Source organism: Eupeodes corollae, chromosome 3, assembly GCF_945859685.1.
Source record: "Eupeodes corollae chromosome 3, idEupCoro1.1, whole genome shotgun sequence".
NCBI classification, from domain to species: domain Eukaryota; kingdom Metazoa; phylum Arthropoda; class Insecta; order Diptera; family Syrphidae; genus Eupeodes; species Eupeodes corollae.
The window spans coordinates 69,748,531-69,768,327 of NC_079149.1; the positions used below are offsets into that span (position 1 = coordinate 69,748,531).

Genomic DNA, 19,797 nt, shown 5'->3' on the forward strand with positions numbered 1-19,797 from the left:
ATTCCACACCCTATCCACTGACATCAATCGAATCGTATGCCGAGTGGTTTTTATTTTTACATTTTTATAAATTTATCTAAAGTAAAGCTTCAAAATGCGGCCAGCCAAACTAGCCAGGTGATGCAAGTACCTGTGAGCCTAACAGCATAAAACATTCTTCAAAAAAAAAAAAAATTGATACTATTAACAACTTTAACTGAAATACAATCAAAATATATATAATGTGTAGTTGATTGTGCTGGCTTCAGGTTTTTAATTCATAACTTCGGACAGTCATCAATCGACCGCCGCGAAAAGACGAACAAAACTTCACCATACTGAAATTTATCGAAATATAAAAACTGAAAGATAATTGTTAAAAATTAAAAAAAAAATACTAGTGTATAAACATAAAATATTTTCATACAAGTTATTAATTCATGATCAGTTCGTAGATAATAAACCTTAATAAGTCTCATTTTTATTTTTATAAAAATGATTTAGAGTCAAAAATTAAAATTAAGAATTCTGGTTAAGACAAAAGTTTCCATTGATACAATTATTTTAATACCTAAATTTCATTGTTAAAAAGGCAAAATAGTAAGTAAATTCTTGAAATATGTCTAAAATGTATCTATAATACATTATAATTAAGATTTTTTGAATACAGTATTGAAAAAAGTTAAAACTAAAGCATTAATTATTCGTATGTATTATTTATTTTTGACAAGCATGAGAAACTCGTTGCGGGACAGTAGAGTTGTTAAATATACTTGAACCTCATTCTAAACAAATAATGTAATCATAATCAACATAACTGAAGTTTATAGTGAAAAATTAAATTATGTAAACCTTGTACTGTTAACCATGGTAAAGTATATACATAATCAGCGAGTTTGGTGGCTGGCGTGGGAAAAGGAAAATCCATTTATTAATGAGCAGATTTTGGGAAAAATCTGTTTGTGGATTTAAGTCGACGGTAATGGCTTCATTGACTTCGCTAGAACAGTAATTCAATTTATTACCAAATTAAAAAAAAGCAACAAAACTACAACAAAAACAAATTATGGTGTATTACCTGTTTGACAATGTTTTGCGTTAATGTAGGTTTTTTCAATAGAAGTATATTTATGTATATTAATTGAATTGACATTTTTACGAAAATTTTGGTAAACATATATTATGATCATTATAACAGCAGAGCACAACAAAATAAAATATATAGCAGAATTTTCAGTGCATTTTAAGGGAAATAAAATTAACGTTTCTCTAAGAAGCAACTTTAACTATAATCATCCTCGCAGGACCTTGTATGTTATAATTGCATTCACTTAAAGAATGTGTCGTAAAATTTGAAATCTTTTTATTATAAACAAAACTTTAGCAGCATGACTTTCTCAATCAAAGGTGACATTAACTTTTAAAAACTAACAGTCAAGATCAAAGTTTAAATAGATTAACATAATATTCATCAGTTTTACGACTGAGCATAAGAAACTTAGATTGTTGTTGCATACGAAATAAAGTTAAATATATCTTTTTATCAGAAGATATTTAAGGATAAAACAGAGGTAATCTCAAACATTCCTATGTGCGAGTAATATTTCGGGGGTGGATGTTAGGTTAGGTTAGGTTATGTTATAGTGGCTGTCCAAGATGGAAACGGACACACTAAGGCCAGTTTAATGGCCCATTGTCATACCACATGAGTCTTGAGGCTTCCTTCTAAGCTCAATGGAACCAGTTTGAGTCCCTTACAAAACGTGAGAGGCTGATTATGCTGATATGATTTAGATTATTTAGGTCATTAAAGAAGAATTCTGCTAGGTAATTCTTGCGTTTTCGAGCCAGAGCAAGGCATGTGCAGAGAAGATGGAGAACTGTTTCTTCCTCTCATTTGAGAATTCGCCTAGTCTTGTGGCGTGCTTTCCTATTAGACAGTGTCCGGTTATGACACCTATTATCGAGCTTATATGCGGTCTGCTTAGAGAGAGCAAGCACCTTGAAGGTTTTAAATCCAGTGTTGGCCAGATGTTTTTTGTGACTTGACACGTGGTGATGTTGTTCCACCTGGTGCCTGCCCTCCTCACAGTGTCTTGCATTAGCAGCAGTTTATAAGAAGCGATTGGTATGCCAGTACTTGCCAAACGTGGTAGCAGGGGCTGTACTCTACCGTTCCTGGCGAGTTCATTTGCCTTACAGTTACCTGGAATGTCTCTATGGCCCAGCACCCAGCAAAGGTGAATATTGCACTGTTGTGTCATCTCCATTAAAGATGATCGACAGTTATGAACTGTTATAGAGTTTGTAGAGACAGAGTCCAGAGATTTCATAGCGGCCTAGCTATCTGAAAAAATACGGATATCAGATGTTGATATCACGTTTTCTTTAAGGGCAAGACTTCCTTCATCGCCAAAAGTTCCACCTGGAACACGCTACATTGATTGGAAAGGCGGAATGAGAGACTTAATTTCAGTCGCTCAGAGTACACACCTCCACCAACCCCTTCTTTTGTTTTTGACCCATCTGTATAAAAATGGATTGAGGGGACCCTAAGTTTTTAAACCCACTCCGAACGTATAATTTAAGAATTACTCTTAGAGGGTTTGTCGATTGCTTGCAAGAGGCAGTACTCGTGAAAAAAACATAAATTGGTACAAGGCCTCTGGCATAAAAGTTCTACTCACTAACTATCACGATATGGGTACTACGGGTCGGAATATAACAGAAGAAAATTCCAGCTACACATGTATGTATTTATAGTGTTTTTTTTTTAAATAAAACAGAGTAAAAGAGAAAATTTAAAATATACACATTTTTATAGTTTGGTTATGATTGTTAAGAAATGTTTATTTTTGACAGATCTTTCCAATTTTAATCCATTTTGTCTTTCATTTTGTTCTTAATCACGGTTTCATCTATTCTCTGAGTAACCCCTTACTGCATGATTTCTTTTTTCTTTATGAAAAAAATATATGTGATAGTTAATTATATATATATGGCACATTAAGCAGAAAATTAACAAACAAATTTGCAGTGAATGATATCAACTATTTATTCAAAAAATTATGTAGAATGGAATATTGTAAAACAGTTTCTTTTCTCATTCAACCAAAGATTTATTTTGTATTTTCGGCACTCCACATAAGATCTTCCATGGCAGTATGGAACATTACACCGCTGTCTTGTGGTCAAAACAGGAAGGTAGTCTAATTGATCTAATCAAACGTCCTGCGATGGCATTATGGCAACAGGTCTTTCAATTTATTCCATTGTAGATTATTCTCCATGGCATAAAAGCGTCGTTTTCGTTTGTTAGTTGTGCTTAGTTTGCTGACATGGCATAGATCTTCGACTACCGCGCACTTGAAATCTGTTTGTGGCAGCCACGCCTAAGGACCATTAAGCGTTTGTCTGTACAATAGCCACGCTTCCATGGCTGTCATGTCGATCATGTAGTAAAATTTTTTTGATCTAATTTGTATTCTATAGTATCCAAAAAGAAAGATCATCTCCACTCATATGCCGATTATATGTCATGACTGCCTTTGGACATGATACAGTTTGGTAGCCCTTTTCTTTCTTTGTTGAAGCGTTGGACTTCAGAAGACGGTTTGACGCCGACATATGTCGAAGCAAGGTTCACAATTCTGTTGTCAAACCATGTTACCACAGAGATATCCAGGTTATCAATTGCCGCCAGTTTTTCCACAGTTGCACCTTTTCCTTTTTTTCAATTCCTTTTCGGTAGGAACTTCATAACCCAGAATCCAATTGGCTTTTATGGTTCCTTGCGGTAAAAACGCTTTTTTTAAGTCAAAATCGGTAAGGGCGTGTACCAGTTGTTAAAGAATAATTTGTAGTTGAATCCGTCGCAAATAGTTCTCGGCAGTCGAACAACAACGTCACTGAAAATTTGGAAAATCGGTGTTTAACTGTACATGTCGTTGGGCTCAGGTATAAAGTTCAAAGTCGTAGCTTAACCCAAAGCTACTACTGAGAACAACATTTTGATATCCCCATCTGTGTTTTTTTGGGTTGTATTGCCGCATAGATGATCTGCTTTTGGTTGGTATAATTTGTTCATCTACTGCCATATATACTTCTCTAGGAACAGTAAGGAGTCTCTGCATTGTTTGATCCAAGAATGGTCTTATTTTATGAAGTGGATCATATCCTGGTTGTCCTTTGGGTCGAGTTGGTGTTGAAATGTATGAACCTTTTAATTTCTTCGAACCGGTTACATGCCATTACAGAGTTAAATTTTGGGTAACCTAGGCTTTCATGCCAATAAAGCCTAGTTGATGGTAAATGTACAATGGACATGTAAGGGCATATTCCAAAAACTGTTCAAGTTCCATTGCTGTTTTATCGGCAATTTTTTCGGAACGTTTTTCACAGGAATATCTGCTTGTTTTTTGTTCTATATGTTTGAACATTGGCGTGTCGTATCACCTGTGAATGCGGTTTCGTTACCGCATCACCTTCTTCCAAAAACCCATCCCTCCTCAGGGTTTTTTCAGCTCGCGCACTTCTATTCGAGGAAGGTGCCATCTGAGATAGAGAAATGTTATCTTCTAATTCCCAATCGGATACTGGAATCTATCAGGCGGAACATTTTTGCATATGTTTATTGTTTACCTCGTTCTCATCATCTGAAGAATCTTCGTCACTGCTGTTGTCGGAAAAATTTTGTATAGAATGAACGTATATTTCTGCCATATTTGATCCAAACCGTTTTCTTAAGTTATAAGTACTTGCTACTTCATAAAATCAAAAAAATTCACATTGGAAATAACATTTATATTATTTGCTTTACTGGTAATTTTTTTTCAAGCACTACATTTTATTTTTATATTTTTTATACAATTTTTAATTTCTCAAACACGCGCTTATCGCACTGCTCCCTTTGTGAAGAATTTGACGGAAAAAATTGTTGTCGAAACTCGTTCATAGATGGCTTTTATCAATAAAATTTAGAGCGTTTATGTAAGTAATTTCACACTGTATGCACAAAACAACAGAATTTGTTGAAAACTAGAAAATATCGACATAAATACGGTTTGGCTCATATGCATATGTATGAGCCACCATGCAGTAAAGGGTTAAGTCATGCCAGTGAATTTGATGTATTTAATTTAATTCAATTCAAATATTCATTTATCGCAAGTAGGTAATTATTATTTTACAAAAGGTTTTATAAATTTTTTGAGGCATTGGCTCAGCCGTCAGCTCGACTGGTAACTTTACAATATTTAAGTATACAATTGAACAAGTACATATGTATAATGGTATAAAATTAAAAAAAAGTAACAAATGTATGATTTGATTTTATAAATAATTTCATTTTATGATTTATATATAAATATTACGTTTATTATTATAAGCATTCTGTAGTGGTAGCTAGCTCTGACAAATTTGACAAGGTTCGCCCAATCTGATCATTTAAAATTTCGATCGTTTCCTGCACTGATAGGGATGGTTTACCAAAGCATACTCTTCTTTGCTGGTTAAAAATTGGACACACACTGATGAAATGAAAACAATCTTCTTAAACTCTCAAGCAACATAAATTGCAAAACTGGTCAAAGTTTCCCTTGTATGGTTTTCCATTTAAATGTAAAAGTTCGCATCTTGATTTAAAAATTAGGGAAATATCTTTATAGGAGAAAGAATCTTGGAAGTAGTTCTTGTAACACAAGTTACAATTAAGCTGGCTATAGAGTAATCTGCTCTCCGATTGACGGACATTTTCAATCATCTGATTTCAGTTAGATTCTTCAAGTTTTTCGGTGATTTCGTACAACTTCGTTTTCATTGAACAATATTGTTGAGATTGATCTGCACAACTTCTTCACAGGAAGCAGCAAGTTTTCCCATGTCCTCATCCACCAGTCCTTATTCCGAATTTCGTAGAGCATCATTATCTTACATAACCGAGTTTTCTTAAGACCAAGCACTTTAATTAAATAATCAGAATGTAACTTTATGGTGCCTGTCACCTGTTTCCAAACAAATAGAATAGTTTGATGCGGTTAAGGGAATATTGAATATTTTCTTTAAGAAATTTCTTTGAAACTTTTCAATTTCTTCGTATTCTTGCATACCCCATATTTATGCCGCATAACAAAGCGAAGATATCACAGGTTAGAAAAAATTTTCTTTCATTAATTATGCTTTGTGAAGTTTTTGCCATTTCTGCAAGGTGCTTGCTATAATCCAGAGTTAGATTTAGTAAAACTCCCAAATACTTGTATTGTGAATTTATAGTACCTCACTTTTAAAACCGATGTAGTACTTTATTGTTAGTATTTATTATTTTCTTTTTTCTTTCAATTTAAGTAATTTTTTTCCTAAAACTGCACTTACCTCCCACACTAAACCGTTCTTCAAAAAATCGTTATCAAATCTCGTGCCCGTTAGTTGCATATTCGCATTTTTCAACAGGATTTATTTATGAATAAAATTCAAGCTTTTATCGAACTAATTAATTGTTTTTTTTTGTTGAACTTTTAAAAAGAAGTTAACTAATTGTAATCAGGTTCTCATCATACATAAGTACATGTGTTAGTTGTAGGTAAGTAAAATAATACAATTAAAGCAGAAAATCCAAAACATAATTAATATGAATCATGACAAACAGTCCAGAAGCTTTGTAACTTGAATAGTCGGAGACCTTGCTTTAAATCTGGTAGACTTCCTGTCAAAAAAATAGTGTATAGTAGATTTATTTGTTTCCCATGTTCTAAAAAAAAACATTCTGAAGTAGATTTAGCTTGAAGAGTAAAATCAATAATTATCAAGAACATTGATTACTAAAAACATAGTGATTAATAACGAACTATTTAGAAACAAAATTGTTTTAATTATTGTTAAGATTAAACACAATTTTTTCTATTTCTCTATAAACAAAAACAGCTTCTTAAACAAGTACCTGCAAGAATAGGTTTCTGGCTTTCAAAAAAACTATATCACAATCCTGTAGGCCTTGAAATCACTTTCCAATCTTTTATTCTCTAAATTTCTCATCCCGCTTAACATCTGATACCATTTCATTCATTCTTTTAACCTAATCTGCTCACTCCAGAGTTGTGGTATAATTTATGATTCATGGTCTACTTTTATTATTACCAGTGTTTTTTGGAAAATCTATCCATAGTATAGTAGGATTGTGTACGAATAACAAAAACAACATCCATAGTATGAATAACACCGATAAAAGTTAGAGTAGAATATATATGAGTCACCAATGGATCTTATGTGATTTCGATGTTTTCGATGTGTGAAGTGCAAGTTTGATTCGTGTTAAGCAATATAGAACTGATTAGTTCAGCACCATATAAGAATACCTACTCCATGCCCTTTTTTGTAATTTGATTAAAACAAAACTATATTTTTTGTACACAAACATGCAAATAAAGAGACAATAATGAATTTTCTGTAAAACCAACTCCTGCATACATGTTTTTCTTCACAAATTTTAACTCGACTCCGATCCCAGACGGAATTCGAGTCGAACCAAGCTCATTTCAATTCTATTCAGGTATATAAAGAATTGAGGCGAGCTTCAAGCTAGCTTCAACGCCACATGTTAATGTAGTAGTCTACGAACAAAACCCCTCCTTGAAGCAATTGTTAAATGAACTTTTATTATAGAATCTCCATTTCCAGATGTTTTCTTAACATTTTTTTAGTTTGTCCATTTTATTAGTTTTAGTTATTTTTTTTGGTAAGTTAATTTTAACTTTTGATTTTCACAAAACTTTTTTGTATTTGTGTGTTTTTTTTTTTTTAAATTATTATTCTGACAGATCTTCTTTCAATAATAGTACCAAGTTTTAAATATAAAAATCTGGCTACTGCGGGTCGTTTGTTGGCAATTACTCACTGCACTTTATATGGAATTCCAAAAAAACGCACTTAGTTTTAACAATTATTCTATAATTTTTTGTAAGAAAAATGTAATTTAGCCAATTTTTGGGGTACAACATTCTAAAAACCTTAATATCTACAGACACATTGTAAAATCAAGTTGTAATCAATTAATTTGCCTTAAAACCGTAGAATACAAATGTATTCGAAAAAAAAAGAGAATAATCCGTTGAGAACTAGGGCCTAGTGACTTATCAACTCTCAACCATTCGTGTATGCGAGCACTGTTGTCGGGGATGGAGGGGACTAACAGTTTTAAGCCGAATCCGAATGGCTGATTTGAGGAAGCACTTTTCATTTTAACAATTACTCTTTAAGAATTTGTCAAATCCTCGCAAGAGGCAGTGCAATTTTAGATGGCATAGGCAGGGATCGAACCCAAGACTTCTGGCCTTCATGCCACGGGTTACTACTTCTTTTTATATGCCGACGGCAAAAAGCTTTCCCAAATGCACACGTACATAAACATCATAATCTAAAAATGTTTGACATACATAGTACATATATGTATGTATATTATGGAATTTTTTAATGATGAAAATGGCCTTCAAGATACAAAATCAGGAAAAACTTTAGACTTATTTGTAAACAGGACACAGTTTTTTTCTATAGTCATATACTTTTTACATTGAGTGGTAATAAGGTTTTTTACAAGAACCTTAAACTTGCTTAACCCGTCACTTAATCATTTGCTGTTTGTGCGCTTTTATCAAATTTAACAATTATCAATACTTTTATTCATAAACAAGTTTTTTTCTAAAACCGGTGCTTGAGTAGAACCAAAAACTAAATTAATAAATCCATACGAATATAAAAAATACATACTTTTAGAACTTAACCGGTCAATATTAACATCATATTAATTCAGAGTGAATCATTATTACTTTATATAACATGATTAAAACAATAAAAAATAAGTTATAAACAAACATTTAATTTAAGTTCTGCGCATCTATTGATTTCTCTGTTTTTTTCTCGTATATTGAAAAAAGTCGTTATAGGAAACACTCCCTCTCATTAGTCTTTTTTATCAAACTTATCTTTTTCAGATAATTTCCAAGTTCCTGATCTTTCAGCCAAAGTTCTTCAACTAAATTTATATTGCATATATGTATATAAAAATAATGAAATATTGCACAAATCCCGGAACAAATTGATGGTGCTTCATTAGTAACTTTATCCTTTGATCGCGTCGAAAGGTCGGAAGTAAATATGTAAAAAAAATCCATTAATTGTACCTTACTATCAATAAACGTTTCATAATAACTAACTGAGCCATTGATCCCACAAACTCACCTTGCAACCATTTATAAAACAATAAGAGACGCATTGCATGCAAATGATAAATCATTATGTTTACATACAAAACGTGACAAGAACATTGTTAAACCGGTTGATATGTCACAGTCTTTTTTTAGAGGAAAAAGCTAAAGCCGGAAGAAAATGAGAAGGCTTTTGTTTTAAACGAAGAAATTCAAGATTCATTCAACATTAATTTATTCAATTCACAGATACGACAGTTTGATGATATTCAAAAAACAATATTAAAGTCTGACTCATATAAGTTTAGTTGGATATTATACATACATAAGTAAATCACATTCATAGAGTGTTTAAAAATCAAGCATGTTTGTTTCATGGTTGCGAATTTTGTCTGAAAAGGCTTGTTTTGATTATGAATCATAACAGAAAATCAAAGTAAAACAGAATTTTGTTTTGTTTTTTCTTAATTAAATTTATAACTTATTTTTTTGAACATACATAAAGAGTCTTTGTCGATGTTCAAGAAAGAAAAGCAATATGCTATAAGATTAGAGACCTAAAAACATAAACTCGAGTTTTTGTAAGCACTTAAAACTGCGTAAAACACATTTTAATTTGTCGAACATAAATAAATAAGGTGGCGCAAAAGTTCTTAGAGAACCAGGGCCAAGTGACTTACAACTCCCAACCATTCCTGTGTGCGAGTAATTGCAGGGATGGAGGAGACCTACAGTTTATATGCCGAATCCGAACGGCTAATTGGGAAAGCTCTTTTTCATGACAAGAATTACTCTTGGAGAATTTATCAATTCCTCGCAAGAGGCAATACCCCTGAATAAAACTTTAGGTGGCGCAGGCAGGGATTGAACCCAAGACCTCTCGCATGACAAACCTGCTTTTTTTTAAATTCGTTTTTACTACTTCAATCTTAGCCTTACTGTCCAAACTTGCAACTAAATTACTGGCCCCATACGGACACTCTAAGTTAAAATATAACACTTAATACTAACGCCTTTCGGCCCTGAGATCTATTTCACTTCATTTAAATTGTATTTATTTTTGTATTTATTAGAAAATTAAAAAAAATGTCAATATCTTTTTTTTATTGTTACTTAAAAACTACTTAAAACTAGGTCCTTAAATAAAACTTAAAACTAACTTAAACTACCTATAAACTACTTACAACTAGAACAACAACAGCAGCAAATCTAACTATCTAAGATTTTTTGTTTTTCATATTTTCTTGTCCTTTTTTTTCTTATTTCATGTTTTTTTTTTTTAATTTTATTTTAATTATTTTTTGTTGGTGCCACCATGCCTATTCTACTTAAAACTAAACCCTAAAACTATAAAACAAGTATGTAAGCCTGCCAAAGCTTAAAACCCCATCCGGACTTCCAACTATCAAGTGCCGATTGAAGCCACCAAAATTGGTTCTCTTGCTTCACCCTATCAGTTAGGTCTCGTTCGGAGACAGCCCTACTGAACCGAAGTAGCCATGACATCCCGATTGTACAGGAGTCACGTATCCACGGTTCGTCGTCTGACGTGGTAGATTAGCGGAACTGCCAATCTATCCTGTATCAGACCGCATCTGTCTAGAAAGCGGAATGCCTCTGGTGGAATGAACCCACTCAAGCGTGTACTCTCAAAATACTCGTCGTTCTGATAGAACGCCCGAAAATTAAATTGTTGGTCGAAGACATAGCTCTTGCAAAGTGAACTCGAACGAGTTTTATCACGGAATTTTCAATTCTGTTGATTTGAGCCCCGTTGTATAGGACCTCGTTGGAATAGTAATGCACGTAAGAAGATTCGGCTGTTCGATATAAGCCGGTACAGCGTCGTTAGCACTGCCGCTCGAACACCCGAAACTCCTCCATCTAGTAAGCAGCAACGTTGAACCATACAGGACAACCATAAACAATCATCGGCCGTATGAGGGCCTTAACTTCACTCTGGGGTCAAGCCGACTGCTGTAAAATAGCCGTTTCGTCAGAGCGAAGGCTCCTCTGGACCTGGTCAAAGCAGCATTTATATATCTGTCGAAATATAAATACTGATCTAACCAGATACCGAGGTACTTCACTACAGTTTTGCTCGCTAATCGCTGCCCGTGAAGATCAACGATTACCATCTTGTGCCAATCCTGGCACGTATCCCTCGTGGCCCTAGCCAGCGGAGTCCGGAACAGAATTTTCAGTTTCCAGTCGTCGCAATATCGCCGGGCCGTTCTGTACGCAATCAGATCGCTGGTGTTAATTCTGAAGAGAATCGACGAATTCAGCGCTCCCTGTTGAAGACCATTTTTAATTAAGAATGTTGTGGTAGAAGTTACATTGCCAGTTTTGACAACAAGCTCGGTCCCTAGCTAGATGTCTCCAGTTTTGCGCTCCAAGTTGGGTGAGGTCACTTTCCACTTGTAAATCCGCTGTTTGTGCTTCGCAACTAGGAAGTCACCCCGGCGGCACAACCCCCAACCTGAAGGGGCAGATCCTTAATGGGAACACCTCTCTCGTTTGCTACCCCAACAACTTTCCACTGGGAGGTAAGAGTAGGAGTTGATAGACAGAGGTGGGTTATGAGAAATACCTGTGGACGCTTGTATCCATTTGAAGGCACATATCTACCATTTGAACGTCGGAGAATTCAATTTTGTACATATATTTTTGTACAAGGATTATCTGATTCATACTGAATCTTGCTTAAAACAAAAAATTAAAAATTTTTGGTCGTACGTTAATAACAAAAAATTGTCTAAAGGAACACCAAATTGCATGCAGTATTTAGGGACTACATTAACTAACATAAGTACCATATGCAACCTCTTTGCAAATTCTTTTCAATTTACTCCCCTCGATATGTTCCTCAAAATTATTCATTAGTTATAAGCGATAATTCCAACAATATGCGCATTTTAAACTTAAGCTGCAAAGAGGTTGAGTCAGCTCTAAGGGATCTCAATGATGATAGACAACCGGGACCTCATGACATTTCACCAATATTGTATTGAAAAACTGTGCTGTTGCTCTTTGAGGGCCATTAACTCTATTATGCAATGTTTCTCTCGAAAAGGGCCTTTTTCTTGACCATTGGAAAATTTCCTATATTATTACTATCCATAAATCAGGCTTTAAACAGGATGTTTCTTATTACCGTCCTATAAGTAAATTGTCTACGATTTCCAAAATTTTCAAAAAATAGTTTATGAAACACTAACCTTTATTCTTAAAGAAAAGATTGCGCCATCTTACAATGGATTTATAGCTCTGGTGTTCCTCAAGGAAGTCACTTGAGACATCTCCTATTCTTGATATTAATCAATGACATACCAGCGGTTATCAACAATTTTCTCTGCAATCGTTGAACGATTGTCTGTTACTTCAAAACGACCTTGAGCGCTTATCTTTATGGTGCACAGCTAACCAGCTTTTCTAAATGCCAATCTTTATCTTTCTCTCAAACTCTTAGTCCAATTTGTTTTGGATACGAAATAAATAAAACACAACTTACTAAGCTTAGAGAAAAGAAAGACCTAGGTGTAATATTTGATTACAAACTAAACATCAACTCCCACATTGATTTTGTGGTTGCTAAAGCATATACTATGCTTGGGTTTGAGGTTCGCAACTCAAAAGAGTTGCGAAACATTTACCCTTCGGTCATTATTATTTATGCTTGTGTGAGATCTTCCATAGAATACTGCTCAGTAATTTGGAATCTTTGTTATAAAACTCACTGTTTAAGGATTAAAAGGATTCACAATCAATGGTCGCGAATTGCAGTTCACCGATTAAACCGGAACATTGAAATGCCTCCTTATGAAACAAGATATAAACTGCTTGGTCTAACACCACTTTATATTCGCCGTCGGTATTTTTCAGTGGTCTTCGTACGTGATATTATTACTTCTCATATAAACTGACCTTTACTATTGTAATTAGTCGATATACTACATACATGTATGCTCCGTATAGCCAAACGCGATCTTGCATATTTATTACATATCTCCTACACTGGTGGTTCAAGTTTTAGCCTTAAATAATTAGATATATTTATTTATATTTGACTTTTTTATTGCTAAAGTTAAAAACCTTGTTTCTGTAGTCTGTAAGATTATATTTTATTTGCTAATTATGTTATATTAATCTGATTGATGAATAAATAAATAAATATATACAACATATATGTATATTCTTATTGAAATAAAAAAAATTGAAAAAATACGTTTTCTTCTTAGATATTCTGGGATAGTAATGGATAAATTATTTCCAGAAAAAAATCGAAAACAAATCTGGAAAGTTCAATGATCATAAGAAAATACACAAAATTAAAAGACTTTATTATTATTAATCCCATAGAAATAAAATTAAAAACAATAAAGTTATGAGAGTTCAAGAGTCTTCTGAGGTACATTTGGACCCATAACGTAAGGGTTAAGTATGCAGTCCTCATATTTTTTGGAAACGAGCAAACGATTTTCAATTTGACTGGTATTTCAACACAAAACAATCAATGAACAAGTGAATTACAGAAGCAGTTCCGTTCCCACTATTAATTTTACTTATATTAGTCGTCAAATAGGTTTATTCGGGCTACTTAAGATTCGAAAATTCCCCATGACAAATAACTACGTTTTCATTAATGAAAACAATACAAAATTTATCAATACATTTCCTTTATACTAGTTTTACAGTTTAATATTTTAATCTTTATCTACTTATCAAAATAGCTGGTTATAAGTGTTCAAAGAAAAGAAACAATTGTGTATTATAATGCATACATAATATTTATTTATTTTTATTGAAATGCCTATCTTCAGATATGAAAGATTAATTACCAACATAATTTGAGTTGGTATTTGTAATGATGGTTAAAACGGTTTCAGGAGTTATTAACAATTCAGTCTTCTTCCGTCGGTTATTTCGTTCAGAACATTAGCTCTTTGTTAAGGGTTTAACTCAAAGGTAACTTTAAAGAAGTTAAGATTATAATTTATATCTAATCTAATAAAACACTAATCTTTAGTTAAACTATTTTATTTGTTCTGGTGTCTTTATACAAATATTTATTAACGTGTGTGTTATTTTGTTGCTTATATATTTAACAATAATTCCAATTTTGGAAAAAAGTAAACAAAGTTTCATCGTCATATATCTTAACGTAAGGATATTTTAAATGTGTTCTTCCTTAATCGCTTAATCTAAATAATAAAACAAGGAGTAATCTGTAAGGAGTACTTCAAATATTTTATGTTTGCTGCTGCATTTATCTCGTTTCGCAAGTGTGAACCAATTTATATAAGTTCAAAGGAAGCCTAGGTTAGGTTATGAAAAGAAATCGGAAGTAGATTCAGCGATTTAAAAAACTACATGAAGAACTTTGGCAACAAATTATTTTTGAAGTTCGTTTCTTGCTGGTTGAATGAAGTTTGCTTGCGTAGATAATCGCTTTAAAATATGTATGATATTCAGGTCATTTGGAATTTATATTGATAGCTTGTTTAATTTTATCCGATATTTAATTTTTAAGTATACTATTTAAATATACATATATGCGGATACATTATGTACATTTATACTTGGAAACGTGAGAATGTGAACCTTTATTTGTATGTAAATTTTACTTAGTTCAGTTAATATTTTATTAATAACTCAAAGGTATTATGGAATATGCAAATATTTGAATTGAATACGTCGCAATAAAAAGAAAAATATTTAGTGAATAAAAATGAAAATTTCAGTTTGATATTGATGATTTTGAATTTAAAAGAAATATCTACAATCGCATTAAAAAAAACTGCGTAAATTTTCGAACGCATCTCTTAAAGAGCATGTAGTTGGTTCTGTAATACAAGTACAGTCAAACTTCCCTATAGCGAATTTGCCAGGACCAGAAAAACTCGGTATATAGAAAATTCGTTATACCGATTTTTTTTGTTTTTACTTTTATTTAAAAAAGTTAGTTTGTATAACATTCTTCCATTTTTCTTTTTCAATAAAATCGTCTAATAAATTGAGAGATTCAAATAAATTAGTCGGTTTGTTACTCTTCATCTCCAGAAAGGTTCGAAACACGTCTTAAAGTTCTGAACATCGAAATGTGAGGGAAAAACAGAGTTGGCTAAAGCATTCCACATTTTCGATGTGCGATTTAAGAAAGAATCTCTATACTTGACAGTGCGCCCAAAATTGAGATCAAGGGTAAACTGATGAGCATTACGGCTGAATCGTTAAGGTGTGAAATGCAACTGGCTAATTCGACAGAACATTGTTTCTAAAATATGGATAAAACAAAGGCTTGAAATATAACGATAAACTCACTAATGCAACTTACGTTTAATTTAATTTTTAACTTCCCATAGGAAGTTATTGTAATGGGTCCGATTTGTCAAATTACAAATTTTGACTTTTCTCGACTTTTCAAGGTCCCTAGAGACGAAATAAAAGATTTTTAGAAAGATGTCTGTGCGTTTTCGTCGTCAATAGCCCAAGAACCAGTAAATATATCGACTTCAAATACATTTTATTATACAGATAATAATTCAGAAAGGCACAGAAAGGGCTCTCAAGAAAATTGCGTGGGTGTTTTTTTTATACTATAGCAGTTCAAAAAAAAAAACGGTGAACATTTTGGTTAAAATTAAATGTCTCACGAACAAAAAACACTAGATACTTGAATTAAATTTTATTTTTGGAAAAAAATCCAACTAACGGTTTTTTTATAAATAAAAAAAAAAGAAAAAAATGTTGTTACCTCGAAAATTTTACGAACAAAAAATGGTTCCAAAACAATTTTGTGCAACGAAAAATAACATTTTTGGTATCGTATTGACAGTTTTTTTTATAAAAAATAAAAACCTACAAAAACATTACTCAAAGTTGGTAAAAATTGAATTTCGACTCAAAAATCTTTTCAAAAACTTAAGATTATGGATTTAAACTTATTTTATCTTATAAGAAATATTGTTTTCAACATTCTGTAAAATTTTAAGAAAAATCGAATTGACAATTTTTTTACAAAAAATAAAAACCTTAAAAAAAATTGATAAAAGTTAGTAAAAATTGATTTTCGACTCAAACAACTTTTCAAAAGTTTGAGACATTGGCTTTAAACTTATTTTGTTTTTTAAAAATATTGTTCTTAAAATTAGGTTCCATTTTGAGAAAAATTGAATTGATAGAATTTTTACAAAAAATTAAAAACCTTAAAAATAATTAATAAAATTAGTTAAGAATTGATTTTCGACTCATATTTCTTTTTAAAACTTTGAGATATTGGCTTTAAACTAATTTTATCTTATAGAATATTGTTTTCAACATTCGATAAAATTTTGAGAAAAATCTAAAATAAAAACCTACAAAAAAACCATACTAAACTTGCTAAAAATTAATTCAGTGAAATTTTGATAAAAATACAATAGTCCGGTTAATGACTAAAAAATCTCGTTAACATAAATAGATATCGACAGACACGATGGTAGTTATCAGTGTGGGTCGCATCCCAGCCTCTTTTTGTATTAACGAATTTGGAGAGATGTTTAAATTCTTCTTTCCGATTCGTCATATAAACTTTACGTTCTCCATCCCTCACATGACTCGCACACAGCAATAGTTGAGGGTTGTAAGTCACTAGGTCCTGGTTCTACGGACAGTTGCGCCATCTTATTTATTTATTTGCTTATCACTGGCATTGTCAACGAGGCATATGCTACCTCAAATGTCATTTCAGAAGTTTCATTTCCTCTGGAATTAAAATATTCATATTACCACAGTTAAAAAGGTTTAGAGCTTTTCTCATATTCGAATTTGTATGTAAGCATCACTTGAGGCAATTACGTATGTTCATTTGTTTGTAAAAATGGAATTGTATGTGTAAATTTAAAAAAATCAAATTAAAAATGATTTTGCTTGATGATTGCTTACTCGTTTTGTGAAAATATCTAAATTATGTATATTTTCGACGCATATTAATTCTTAAGGATTAAACTAAATAATTTTTAGTCAATAAACTGTTAATAAAAGTTTAAGCCTCAAAGGTAGCTAAACAAGTGTACCAAATCGAAGTTAATTCTTTTGGTTGAAAGTTGTACGAGCTGTGGCGCCACCTTGTTTAATGTTTGTATAAACTGAATAAAAGCCTAAGTATAATTCCAATCTGGGTTGGTGATGGAGAAACAGACTTATGTTTCTCAGACAATATTGATCTTAGACCGTCAAAAATTACAATACTATCTTTAATTCATTTACGTCGCTTGACCACTGTCGGTCGTAACGTCTAGTGGTACCTAAGTACAGATATTTGTTTCCTTGCCAAACTCTATACTGCTGCTACTGCAAAATTTTGAAATTCAACTTCAAAACCCCCTTTCTATTTATAAATGGTCAAAATCAGGACAACCGGATTTGTCTGAGTACCTCCTGTTTTTATGCCCATTAAAGTTTATCATCATTTTATTTTTTTTGTTTAATCTTTTTAAATCAACTTCTCATACAAATTTCTATTTTTATATATCCTTGATTTAAAATATTTATCTGCACATAAAATAGATTTATGACGAACATAATCTGGGTCTTGTCAAAATCAAATGCTTTTGACGCTAATGCTCAATAAAATGAAAAAAGTGGATATTGAGACGTTGATAAATACTCAAAAGAATTTACATCACATTTACCGATACTCATATTTGAGATTAGATATGCGAAATCAATCCTGGCCGTTTAATTTTACGAGTACTTTCTTAGCCACGTCCAATGACATACGAATTTTGTTTATAATTGTTTATAAATAATAGCAAGCTAATTGTAAATTTAGTCTTTTGCTGTCGGTCACTTCGTTCGGAAATAACATTTTTAATTAAAAAGTGAAAGGTAATTTTCTAGAGTTTAAAAATCTTTTAGTTTATATTCAATTTGGATGATTTTAAATTTAACTAAACATTTTTATAATTTTGTATAAACAAATTTTGAATAAAAGTATGTTTCTAACATCCATATTACGAAGTTTCTTCGCAACTGGTTTTACGGAAAAAACAACTTTTAAGGAAATTTTGAGTATTAAGTTGTCTAAAAATTTGGTATAGATGTCAAACAAATGATTGTTGTCTAAGCGTTATTTTTATTTTGACACCAAAATAAAATGTATTGGAAACACAAACTCCCTTTTAAACGAGTTTACTTACTTTTTTACAATCTTCCCTCTTAAGTATAAATCTAAAAGTATTATAAGAAGATTGTAATTTATTTTTCAAGAAATTGATATTTATTCATTATGTGCGTATGTAAGGGCATGTAAGGCAAAACATAGGAGAAATAGAAAACAATGTATATTCTTCAATCTTTGTTTCATGTGTTTGCACATATTCACTGAAAATTCGACGTTGTGGCAGATCGTTCGGCTTCAGTTCTTGCACGAGCTGTATTTTATACGGTTTTACACCAACATCTTTGCGTAAAATCTTCCATGTGGTCGAATAACACAAACCCAATTGCTGCGAACGGCGACGAATCGACATTTCACGGTCTTCAGCAACACTCTCAGAAACAGACGCAATATTCTCTTCTGTACGCACTGTACGCATTCGTGTGGTTGGTTTAATGTCCAATAAAGTAAACTGAGTGCAAAACTTGGTCACAATCGCAATAATTGTTTGCTCACTTGGTCGATTATGTAGACCATAAATCGGACGTAAAGCGCGAAACACATTTCGAACCAAACACTGATTTTGGTAATAAAATTCAATGATTTGCAAGCGTTGCTCGTTAGTAAGTCTATTCATGATGAAATGTCAAAGCATACTGAGCATCTTTCTCTTTGAAACCATGTCTGAAATCCCGCGTGATCTGTCAAATACTAATGCATGAAAATCCTAACCTCAAAAAAATCACCCTTTATTTGAGATTAGATATGCGAAATCAATCCTGGCCGTTTAATTTTACGAGTACTTTCTTAGCCACGTCCAATGATATACGAATTTTGTTTATAAATAATAGCAAGCTAATTGTAAATTTAGTCTTTTGCTGTCGGTCACTTCGTTCAGAAATAACATTTTTAATTAAAAAGTGAAAGGTAATTTTCTATAGTTTAAAAATCTTTTAGTGTATATTCAATTTGGATGATTTTAAATTTAACTGAACATTTTTATAATTTTGTATACAAACATTTTGAATAAAAGTATGTAGGCACTGTTTCTAACATCCATATTACGAAGTTTCTTCGCAACTGGTTTTACGGAAAAAACAAGTTTTAAGGAAATTTCGAGTATTAAGTTGTCTAAAAATTTGGTATAGATGTCAAACAAATGATTGTTGTCTAAGCGTTATTTTTATTTTGACATCAAAATAAAATGTATTGGAAACTCAAAATCCCTTTTAAACGAGTTTACTTACTTTTTTACAATCTTCCCTCTTAAGTATAAATGTAAAAGTATTATAAGAAAATTGTAATTTATTTTTCAAGAAACTGATATTATACATTATGTGCGTATGTAAGGGCATGTAAGGCAAAACATGGGAGAAATAGAAAACAATGTATATTCTTCAATCTTTGTTTGATGTGTTTGTGTCGTTTGATTTTTATTTGAAACATTAAACTAATAATTTACAATTTTCACTTTTTTCTATT

The 19,797-nt window shown here is 32.1% G+C and overlaps 1 protein-coding gene across 5 annotated transcripts in view; it reads left to right on the forward strand.

Moving 5' to 3' along the window:
- Positions 1-265: 265 nt before the first annotated feature.
- The window catches only part of LOC129950266 (proton-coupled amino acid transporter-like protein pathetic), a 32,431-nt gene continuing 12,899 nt past the window's right edge, over positions 266-19,797 (forward strand). Inside the window, exons 1-2 of one of the 5 annotated variants that reach the window (XM_056062146.1) lie at positions 266-579; positions 2,684-2,728. Coding sequence is in view for 1 of the 5 variants with exons in the window: in XM_056062143.1 (XP_055918118.1) it covers positions 914-958 (45 nt within the window). In the remaining 4 variants the exon portion in view is untranslated. Of the gene's footprint in view, positions 580-898; positions 959-2,683; positions 2,729-14,031; positions 14,142-19,212; positions 19,243-19,797 lie in introns of those variants that run through there. The other 4 variants (XM_056062144.1, XM_056062143.1, XM_056062145.1 and 1 more) reach the window with 4 other exon arrangements.